The sequence below is a fragment of the Scylla paramamosain genome, chromosome 22 (genome assembly GCF_035594125.1).
Source record: "Scylla paramamosain isolate STU-SP2022 chromosome 22, ASM3559412v1, whole genome shotgun sequence".
In the NCBI taxonomy this organism is placed as follows: Eukaryota; Metazoa; Arthropoda; class Malacostraca; order Decapoda; family Portunidae; genus Scylla; species Scylla paramamosain.
This window is the reverse complement of record NC_087172.1, coordinates 10296323-10308218: the sequence shown is the minus strand read 5'-3', so window position 1 is coordinate 10308218 and position 11896 is coordinate 10296323. Positions and strand designations below refer to the sequence as shown.

The 11896-nt window shown below is 36.6% G+C and overlaps 1 protein-coding gene and 1 long non-coding RNA gene across 2 annotated transcripts; both read right to left on the bottom strand.

The window, feature by feature from the left end:
• Positions 1-2620: 2620 nt before the first annotated feature.
• On the bottom strand, positions 2621-3673 carry LOC135111812 (putative nuclease HARBI1). The gene is made up of 2 exons (XM_064025523.1): positions 3625-3673; positions 2621-3381 (listed from the first exon to the last, which is right to left on the bottom strand). The coding sequence occupies exons 1-2, from the start codon at positions 3671-3673 to the stop codon at positions 2621-2623; spliced, it is 810 nt and encodes a 269-aa protein (XP_063881593.1).
• Positions 3674-6401: 2728 nt separating this feature from the next.
• LOC135111857 (uncharacterized) lies at positions 6402-10644 on the bottom strand. Its single transcript, XR_010273926.1, has 3 exons — positions 10470-10644; positions 8191-8342; positions 6402-7182 (listed from the first exon to the last, which is right to left on the bottom strand). It is a non-coding gene; the product is annotated as an uncharacterized LOC135111857 (long non-coding RNA).
• Between the last annotated feature and the right edge of the window lie 1252 nt (positions 10645-11896).

Sequence of the window (11896 nt, the reverse complement as noted above, 5' to 3'; positions counted from 1 at the left end):
TAATCAGTGCTGCTTATTTACTGTTATTGATACTTGAGGCACTCTCTCTCAGAGTTTCCTTTCTGAAATGGATTTACTTCTGCATACGTATAGTTCTCTGAGTAACTTTTTCAACTTCTAAACTAATGTAAAGTAAGATATCTGAAACATTTTCACTAACTGAAACATTATATATATATATATATATATATATATATATATATATATATATATATATATATATATATATATATATATATATATATATATATATATATATATATATATATATATATATATATATATATATATATATATATATATATATATATATATATATATATATATATATATATATATATATATATATATATATATATATATATATATATATATATATATATATATATATATATATATATATATATATATATATATATATATATATATATATATATATATATATATATATATATATATATATATATATATATATATATATATATATATATATATATATATATATATATATATATATATATATATATATATATATATATATATATATATATAACTTGAAGTGTACACACTTCTGAAATATTTCAACGGTATTAATCGTCAAATAATAAATATATATTACCAAACACATATCCAGTCAGGCAGCAACACACATCCATGGTAATAAGAAAATTAATAAATGGATACAATAAATGAATAGATAATAATAAATTAATTAATGAAAACTTTGAAATTTAGGTAGTATACCTTTCTCCCCCTCAGTGACGTGTGCAGCATAATACCTCCAACATTATTATGTTCAACAGCCTGTGGCTGAGGAATACACCATAGTGATTGAGGATGAGAACCCTGAGCCTGTAGTAGTCTTCCAGCCTGCCGTAGACCCCCAACCTGCTGTAGCCCGCCAGTCTGTTGTAGACTCCCCACAGCCTACGGAAACCCTCCAACCTCTTAAAACAGTTCCTGGTGTGGCTGCAGGAACTGAACTGCTAGCGAAATGCGAGCCAGCATTAGTGGAGGTCAAATTGCAGGCTGCAAAGAAAAATATTGGAAGCTGCAGCACTAGAGGTGGAAGTTGCCAAAGAAAATTTTGAAAATAAAAAGGGAACAGTATGAGACTGCTAAGATGATGACTGCATATTATGCGGCCAAGAGTGAGTCTGTCCAGACTATCCACCAGGCACCGAGAGGCTCTGGAGGAGTTTGGAAGGGGACTACTGCATCATCCACGTCTCAGAAACATGCTGCCGCCTGACGCGCCTCGCCCGGTCAGACACCACAACAAGATAACACCCCTAAAGGCGCCGCGCACGGACCGGTACAGACTCAATGCGATTCCCACCATGGTGCGAGCCATCAATCAATAGTCCCTTCTAGATTAGACTTACCTTTAGGATTAATGTTAAGTATTTCCCCACCCCCTATGTACATTTTCAGTTTGTTAACTGCCTAAATAATAAACGGTTATTATTATTATTATTTAGTTTGCTGAACTAATTAAAGTTTAAGAATACTTCGTTTTTTTTTTTTTTAAGATTTTCTTTTAAATGTTATAGTTTATAGAAAAAGCCTTTTAAATAATTTCATATCACAAGGGATACAAATTTGCTTTACCGTAACAACGTTGCTTCAGTAACTCTTAGTGAATGAAATCCATACTGATCGGCAGCCATCTCTTCACTCATTGCTAAAAATAAATTAGGAAAAATACTCAATACTTTATGAGCTATTCCACCATGTTTCTTAAAACCAGAATACAGTAAATTAAGGAAGGTGTCAGTATTCTCGATTTTTAACAAGATTTTCAAAAATTGTTACTTGAAATGCAAGTTGGCAAACTGGTCCCTCATCTTTGTCACAGTACGTGCAGGGATGACAATGTATGTTACCAGCAACATGCTCCACCTCTTCCTCCTCTGCTTGAATCGAGTTGTCATTTTCATCAGGCAAAGGAATAGTCCGGTCTTTACAGAGGTTGTGAAGCATGGCACAAACGTAGATGACCTGGCAGGTTTTGGTAAGTTCAATCCGAACTTCACCATGCAAAACATGTAAGTGGCGTTTCAGTTAGCCGATTCCCCTTTCCACAACACATCTTGTGATCTTGTGGGCTCTGATATATAATGATTCATTATTAGAAACAACAGTAATAATTTTCTTCTAGGGGAGTAAACGTGACCAACTTAATCTAAAAGGGTCTGTGGTGTGACTCAGGCTGTTAGGTTGAATGCAAGGTTTTTTTTTTTTTTTTTTTAGCAGTGGCTTCCATACTGGATGGGGTGGGGGGAGAGGTTGTGAAGATGATACAGGTAGGGCCATGAAGCCCTACCAAAAATAATAATATATTACATAATATTGTTCCATGAAATAAATGTTTATTAGATGTTCATTGTCCATACCATTGTTATTAATCAGAACAAAAATGTTGTTTTCCCAAACAATACCAAAATGTTAACGGTAGAATTTCTTTTGATTTCATTCTAACACAAAAGAGTATCAGGAAGAGACTTTGTAGGACTGTTTTAAGAAAAAAAAATGACATATGTATTATAGTTTGGGAACCACTGTTCTATATGGTTACGTTAGTGTGAATGCAAAAGGTTTACTTCAGGTAATGTTAAACCTACCGGATATATCTAGACTGTGAACCAGGTTGTAAGTGCAGGTAAGGTGTCAATAGCCAGCGCTTCATGGCATAAGCACTGTCACCCAAGAGATGGCATCCAGCTGGCACGATGTTCCTCTCGAGGAGTTTCTTCAGTCCAGATTCATTCCATACACGTATATCATTCACAGAGCCTGGCCACTTTGCAACAATGTCAAGTATCTTGTAAGTTGCACCAAATACAAACGGGACATTGATGCTATGAAACCGCTTCCGATTTACGTACTCGATTTCATGTTCTTGAGGTGCAATAATTCTTATATTGGTGCCATCAACAACACCGACGACACCGGGAAATCCTGCAACTTTAATGAACTCTGCCTGCTTCCTCTGTACTTCCAGCTGAGTGAAAGCGAAACCGACGAACCTCCAGCAGATGTCCCCTTGTGTGAGCGCTTCATGGGTTTGCATGATGACACGGCTGATGGTAGACTGGGTTGTACCGAAGTCATCACTATTGCACAACTGCATTTTCCCAGTATCCAAATACCGTAAGGTTATTGCCACCTTCATCTTGGGGGACAGGGCTTTGTTTCTTGCAGTAGGACTCCTTAAAGCACCCCTCACAAGGTCTGTTAGGTACAGGATAGAAGCTCGATCAAGCCGAAATCTCTCGATCAGCTGGTGATCGTTGTACTCCTGCAGGACGTCCCTTCTTTCCCGAAAAGTTCGGTGCCTTCGGTGCTGCTGAGGTTCTTGTTGACCTGCCATCTTGCCGCCTAAAAGTAATTTAAGGCGCTTAGGAGTACCCCTAATCACTCCTAGCCGCTAAAAGTCCTTTAGATCTTAAAAAAAATTTAAGTATTACTCTTAAGGAACTTTTAGTAGTAAAAGTAACACTGATCACTAAAAGTACTTTTAGCCTGTTTAAAATTTTTATTTATACGGGCTTTGGGGGAACTTAGGTGCCATAGCTGTCACTAACTTGGGGTAATTAAGTTTAAAGTGCCCAGTATTCTTACAATAGCGGCACATTGGCTGCGTGTTATACCTGGGAGTGCTATGCACCATGCTCCCAGTCTGTCTCTATCGAGAGCTGGTTGGAGACTTGTTGCCAACGGGACTTGCTCGCCCGTGGGCTTCCTGACAAACCGGTGCCTGCCGCGCCTCCAGACTTTCACTGACCCCGCCAGATGTCTCATTAATCCAACAAAACACAGGACGGTGCACCAACACGTAGTTATCTGTCCACGTCGCAGCCTCCTTTGATTAAGGCCTTTTAAAACCTTTTCTCTCGGAGCAGTGACACGATCTCTTTCTCGGCTACATTGACAAGCAACTCTATCGCTATGAGCTCTTTTAGCTCATGGAAGGAGGTGACACACTCGCTGGCTATCCAATTTTTTTTTTTCAAATACCTCCTCGAGGTAGCGAGCACAATCAAGATAAGAATCACTAGGCTTTTTCTTACCTCCTCGAAACTGTACCCTATAGGCCTTGGGCCGCAGTTCATAGGCTCTCAAGATGTCAGCCTTAAACTCCTCATAAATCCTCTAAATCCTCTATTGATATTCTATCATAAATTTTGAATGTCTTGCCTTTCAGCGCGTTAGCAACAAGGCCAACCCATCTCTCTTGAGGCCAATCAAATTTGCCTGCCTTCTTTTCAAATCTCCTGAACCATTCCGTCACCTTCTCATCGAGGTCTAGTATTAACTTCAAATTTCTCATCATCTGGTTCTCTACTGTGTCTTTCTTTACTCATTCTCTCCCCATGCCATGAGAAGTCTTCTCCAACTCAAATATTTTGTTCCTTTCAGCCTCTCCTCTTTCATACATTTTCGCCTTCTCCTTCTTTTCTGACTTTAGTAACCTTATACTTCTCGACCTCAAGCCTTCTGGTTTCCCTAGCCTCCTCAGCCTTCAATCTCCTTTCCTCTGTTTCCATTTCCATTCTCCTCATTTCTAACTTAAATCCCATCTCTTTAGACATTCCTTCTGTCTAAGAAAAAAAAAAAAATTCCAATAATGTGGGTAGGACTTACAAGCCCTTGGGCATTGTTTATGGGACTATGTGTCCTCACGCCAAACTGGGCGAAATCTACACTGCCATTCCAACAGCGGCAGAAGACGTGAACCACTCCTAATAACAGCCTTCCCTCCTATGGCGTAGCTAAGTACCGGCACACAAAGAACAACCAAACAAACGACAAGCAACTGTCTCCCACACGTAGCTAAGGACCTTACAGCAATCTTGGGGAGTTCGCCAAATTCTGCTATGTCAAAGGTATTAACGGATTTTTCCGATATTTCCGAAATGCTGTATTTCCGATATTTCCTATTACAGGTAAAGGTTATGTTAGAGCTAGTTATTATTATTGTTATTATTATTATTATTATTATTATTATTATTATTATTATTATTATTATTATTGTTCTTGTTGTTGTTCTTGTTGCTGTTGTTATTATTATTACTATTGTTATTATTATTATTATTATTATTATTATTATTATTATTATTATTATTATTATTATTATTATTATTATTGTTGTTGTTGTTGTTGTTGTTGTTGTTGTTGGTGTTGTTATTATTACTATTATTATTATTATTATTATTATTATTATTATTATTATTATTATTATTATCTTTATTGTAATTATTATTATCATTATTATTATTGTTTTAAATTTCGAAATGAATAGGGGCCCAGCTAGAGGTTCCTGGTGCGTAACAGAGCATTTTGCTTCCGCTGGAATGAGAACCCTACTTGCATAAGCAATCACACGGTTCTTTAGCTCTAGAGAAGAAGCATCTGTGTAGAGTTAAAAGGGGAGAGAAAAATCAGGGAATGCCAAAATGAGCCTGTGTGAGAATTGCTTTTAAATCCTGGAAGCTGCGCTCTTGTGCAGCACTCCAATTAAAGGAAACGTCCTTTTTTGACTAGCTGATTGAGTGGAGATGCAAGTTTAATGAATAGTCGATAGTAACCTGTTAATCCAAGGAAAGATCTTACATTTTCCATAGTTTTTGGTTGTGGAAATTGACTGCTGGCATTTTATCGTCCATTGTGTGAATCCCTTCACTATCGACAACGTGTCCCATAAAGGAGATCTTGGAGTTCGAGAACTCCAATTTTGACAGTTCTGCCGGATGGCCTGTTTCTTACATTCGATGTAAAATCAAACGCAAACTCTGAAGGCGTGACTCAACCGTTTTGCTCGCAATGATTAAGTGGATCCTACACGATCAAAATTATTGACACAATATATTGACTCGTTTTTATTGTGCAATATTTGTTTCCCCTACACAGCTCAATATTATTGCGCAGTATCGGCAGTCGTGTAAAGGATTTCAGAGAGACAGCATGACGGATATTGATGTTGCTTTAATCGGAATTGCAATAGCCAACGGCTAAAGAAAAAAAAAAAGACGCAGATGGATGAAGGAGTGGTACAAGAAAAGACGAGCACAGCAATGAGAAGTTGCTGAAGGAGATAAGGGTCAGTGATCCAGAGGATTATAGAAATTATATGCGAATGGTTAGTGCAGCATTTGACAATTTACTGAAGAAAGTGGCTCCAATTATTTCCAAAAAGAACACTGTGATGCGGGAATGTACCCCTGCAAGTACGCGGTTATTAGTAACACTGCGTTATCTGGCCACCGGCAACGCATTTGAAGACCTGAAATTTAGTAATGCGGTTTCCCCTCAGTCAATCAGTTGCATCGTAATGGAGACATGCAAAGCTATCGTTCACTGCCTCAAAGAACATATAAAGGTAAGAAAAATAATGCATGACAGTTTCAATATTTATATTTGGAAAATAAATGACAAGTCCTTTTAATAACACAGGGAAACATAAACTGCACCAAGAAAGTGGAACATGTTAGTGTAATAGTTTGGCTTTACTAATAATAACGAAAAATGTACAATACTCGTATGTCCTCATGTTACAAGTAATTAACTATGAAAGCATGTTTTCAATAGCACAAATAATGCTTCATCGTGATAGTATACCATAAAATATAGCCTATGTAGTGTAGAAAATCTCTTCCTATCAATGACCATATTAATTTTTGTTATGAGAGAAAATCTTTCCTGTGTATCTGTAGTACATAATTACTATAATTCCTTTAACACACAAGTTGACTTTAATGTCTAAGTGAAAGAAGAAAAATACCAGGCAAGTGATGATCCTGTTGCAGAATTATCTGTCATCACATTCCCTGAATCTAAGTCACAGAAGCTGTACTGGGTATCTGATTCATTTGAAGATACATTACTTACTGGGGCACTAGTTCTCACTGGTGCATTTATTACAACTGAGTGGCGATGTAATGTTCCCATTTGACCCTCGAAAAAAAATATAATTTATAGCTTTCTTAGCAAATAGCATTTGGGTATGACTAATGTTCCGCAACTCGACTGCCCAAGCACTTGCTATTTTCGCATATTCATCATTTGTGTCGCAGAGAAGGCTGCAAGACAAAGTTAGTAGTAGTTCCTCCCGTTGATCCGTCTTGGTCTTCTTTTTGGTGGAATTCGTGGGAAGAATTGTGCTGATGTGGACGCATCAACCTGGAAATCGATAGTCAGAAACATATCATAAATACATATGACATTCATTTACTACTTAAGGATTTCGGTACTCAGTTACATAATAATTTATTTTATTCCTACAGCTTCCTACGACAACAGAAGAGTGGAAGGTGATTGCAAAGGGTTTCGAAAAGCACTGGAACTTCCCTCAATGCCTTGGCGCTATCGACGGCAAGCATGTGGAAATGAAATATCCACCGAACTCGGGATCTATGTTCTACAATTACAAGAAAACATACAGCTTTGTATTAATGGCAGTTGTAAACTCTGAGTATGAATTTATAATGGCAGATGTTGATGTTAATGGTCGGGTGATGGAGGTGTATTTAGTCACACAACATTTGGACAGGTGTTTAAAGATCAGTCTCTACATATCCCTGAACATGCTTGTTTACCAAACAGAGACAGACAAGTCCCATATGTCCTGATAGGTGATGATGCTTTTGCTTTGTCTGAAAATTTGTTGAAGCCATACAACCAAGCTGAAATGAATAATCCTAAACGTATATTCAATTATCGGTTTAGTAGAGCAAGACGCATTGTTGAGAACGCGCTTGTTAGGGCTTAGTTTGTTGTTTTGTTAAGTCAGCTGTGTCCCAGCCATTACCTACTATTGCACATAGGATAAGCGCAGTCATTATTATACTTACCTGTTCTATACCTATATGTTTTATCTATGTATGTTGATGTTGGTGTGGGAGATTTTTTTTTTTCTTTTTTTTGCTCGTGTTTTTGTTCACGCTTATCTTGTAGTTCATAGTGTCTTTGTAATATGCAACCACACTTACTTGTTACCAAATAGATAATAAAAGTAATTTAAATATAAGTTATGCCTTGATAAAACTTCCATTACCTGTGTTTATTAATGAATGGCAGTCAGTGTTAGGGCTTAGTTGTTGTTCGAGAGATTAGTTGTGTTCCTGCCATTAACCATAACTGCACATGGAAAACCACCAACATCCTTAAACTTACCTGTTCTATACTTACCTGGTCTTATGTTTCCTGTTGTTCTTGTGGGGGATATTGCCACTTGCCTTGTTGTTTTTGGGGTCTTCGTTTGTTCTTTGGTTTGATTTTATGTATGAGATGGCAGTCTTGTGGTTAGGATCTAGAGGTGATCTGTTAGGCTAGCTGCGTTTCTGCCATTATTCAATATGAATAATATATATATATATATATATATATATATATATATATATATATATATATATATATATATATATATATATATATATATATATATATATATATATATATATATATATATATATATATATATATATATATATATATATATATATATATATATATATATATATAGATAGATAGATAGATATAGATATAGATATATATTTACAACCACAGGTTCTGCTCCTCTCGCAGCTAACTTGGGTCAGCATCCCTAAACTACCTCCCGTGTAGTTTAGGGCAGGGCCCACATATGCGTTTACAGGATCCTACTTGTTTCCTGCAACGATTAGCAAACGTGAGATCGCCACCATGTTTCACCCACTGACAGGCAAAGGAGTATTGCAACTGCTAATAGCTTCAACTTGCTGGGAAAGAATCGAAAACCACGTTCTAGGAGGCACAGCTATGACAAAAGACAAACGTCTACGAAGATTATAATATTCTATGAGCTAACACCCTCTCGAGACAAAACCACCCATGTTCACAGGAAATTACATTCTTCTGCTGAACATTCACATTTACAGCCTCCCAGAAGACAGGCCAGTACCACCCCAACATGGTAATGCCCGGGGAGGGAGCAAACTTCACTGTCTATCCTCTAGGTTCGAAGCTGTCAACAGAACTCTGAATCCCAGTAACATTTGACAGCACAAACGACGATAATCCAAAAACAGGATGAGGGACAGGACTCGTTGTCACCACGAGGATAACTGTAAGCACACTCATTCAAACACCTCTGACTGGTGTATTAACTACTTAAATTGACAGGGGCAAGACTGTTGCTAACTTATATACAATACTAACTAATAAGCGCCCTTTAACATGTATAAATATAGCCCTATTTCATGCCAGTACTCCCTCCTCGTATTAATATGTCCACTCAGCATGGATCAGTCGCATAATAAAGGACAAAGGAGGGGATAGGAGAAGGGGCAGGAAAGTGATGCACAGCTGCCCGCCTCGCTATCACTCATACTAACTTTGCTCCACAGAGGCTGGTATCTTTCAAAAATTACTGTATGGATTATGATTACTCTATAGGCAAGATAAACTCTTCAACTATATATATATATATATATATATATATATATATATATATATATATATATATATATATATATATATATATATATATATATATATATATATTCATAAAATCAAATTATGTTAGTGTCAGTTATCTTGGGTGTAGTTGTGCAGTAGCTATTCAAAGCACTACTTCCTCGCACTTCATGTCTCGACCTTTGACGCTTGCCAAGGAGTTTTTGTATACGATAACGCTTCTGTTAATAAAAAAAAAAATAAATAAATAAATAAATGCGGAAAGAATCTACCGAAGTAGCACCACAGTAGGTAAAGTGATTACTCCACACAGCCGTCATAGTGCCTCGCATACACAGTGAGCCACATCCCGAGTTTCGTTCACTTCTCATTCTACACATACATATGCACATGCAAACAGGACACCCTATCTCACAAATTAAGGCCATGTTGCTCGACGAAGTTACACGTAACAGGGTGTTAACGGGTCTGTAACCAAAGTTTCATGTTCCTGCCTCGCTCAGTTGAAGTCGACCCACTGCAAGTCAAATTGACGATGGCCAATTTATCTGTCGCAGTGTCCACGTATATTCATGTATGTAACAGGGAACCTGTATAGTCACAGATTTCATAAGTTCACTAGTGATTTCGTGGAAAAATTTTTCAATAATCACATTTCTGATATTATCTCTTTTACTGAAAAAAAAAAAAGAAGTTATGTTAGGTGTGGTGTGGTTTGGTTTGGTTAGATTAGGTCAGGTTAGGTGTGGTTTGGTTAGGTTACTGCAGATTCAGTTTAATCAATTAACCGTGGTAGATTAATTTGCAATAAATCATTAATGCATAATATTTGTAGGCCTATTAATATTTGATAGCTCATTAATTTCGTATATTTCTATATTATTCATTTTCAAGAATACAGGGTTGATCGGATAAAATAAATCTACAATAACCTAAGCAGATCAAGCCTAACATAATTGTTATGGTGAGATCGGTGAGGTTGACTCTGACGAGGTTGTCACCGCTATACTCACCATATAGTAGTCTTCTCTCTCTCCCTCTGGTTCTTTTTAGTGATGTTTACTTCAATACGAATTAGCGGTAATGTTGAAACGCCAGATCACTAGAATTTCTGTCTATTTACAAAATTTACACACGGCTCTGTTCAGTAGCAAGACTGCCAGCCGAACAAGCCAGACACCCAAGCGCCGCCAGTACCCCTTTACCCACTGCCACCGGTACCTCGGGTGGCAAAAGTTGACGTATTATCAAATAACAAATTTATTATTTTAAAAGAAACGTTACAATTGAAATAATGATAATACTAAATATATAATGAAAAAAAAAAAGTACAATCTTTCTTATTCATATAATTAACCTTCTCTACAACCTCCAAACATGAATAGTAAATAAACCTACCTAAAATCCACATTCGCCTTACCTTAACACCTACAGGCCAGGGAGAAAGGAAGAGAAAGCGGAAGAAAAAAAAGGGAGGAAAATCTAATACAACAACAACAACAACAACAACAACAACAACAACAACAACAACAACAACAACAATAATAATAATAATAATAATAATAATAATAATAATAATAATAATAATAATAATAATAATAATAATACTAACAAAAAAGACAACTAATCCTGATGACGCTGCTCTGTATAGCAGGTGTAATGAACCTCAATGCTGCACAAGGTAATCATTAGTTACGGTTACTTATTACAGATGTCATTACGATGTATCTCGTGCACACTTAGTTTACTGCACACTTACGTATTGGGACCTTTGTGAACGAGCGTGGGCAGCTGGTGTAGAACGCAAGTCTGTGTGTGATGGCGACGATCTAATTTTTTTTTTACCTTATGCCGTTGGGAGGATCGCGAGCACCCACAACACTCGACCATCACAAGTGTTTCATTATGGCCCTATCCTATAGGCTAGCATCTTTTAGGGTTAACATTGTCATCTCCACCCTCACGACTCACTCTTCCTTCTCCTTTATCTTCTTATCTTCACGACCTAGACCGCATGCGTTAATAATAACAATGATGATGAGAATAATAATAATAATAATAATAATAATAATAATAATAATAATAATAATAATAATAATAATAATAACAACAACAATAACAATAATAATAATAACAACAACAAGTAGTCTTAACATCGCTTGGCCACATACTTGCCGCGTCCTCGCGGTAAAAAAAAAAAAAATAAATAAATAAATAAATAAATAAATAAATAAATAAGTGTACCTAGCCATGTTATCATGTTGTGTTAACTGTTTGCAGGAACAGATTGAACCTGTCGCTGGGCAACTATATCAACGCGAAGTCTGATAAATTATGGATGAGCATCCCTGACACCAAAAAAAAAAACTAAAATAAAAATAATAACGGAGAGGGACCCTTTACGGGCCTAAAAGACTCCGGAAGATATTTCTCTGCAAAA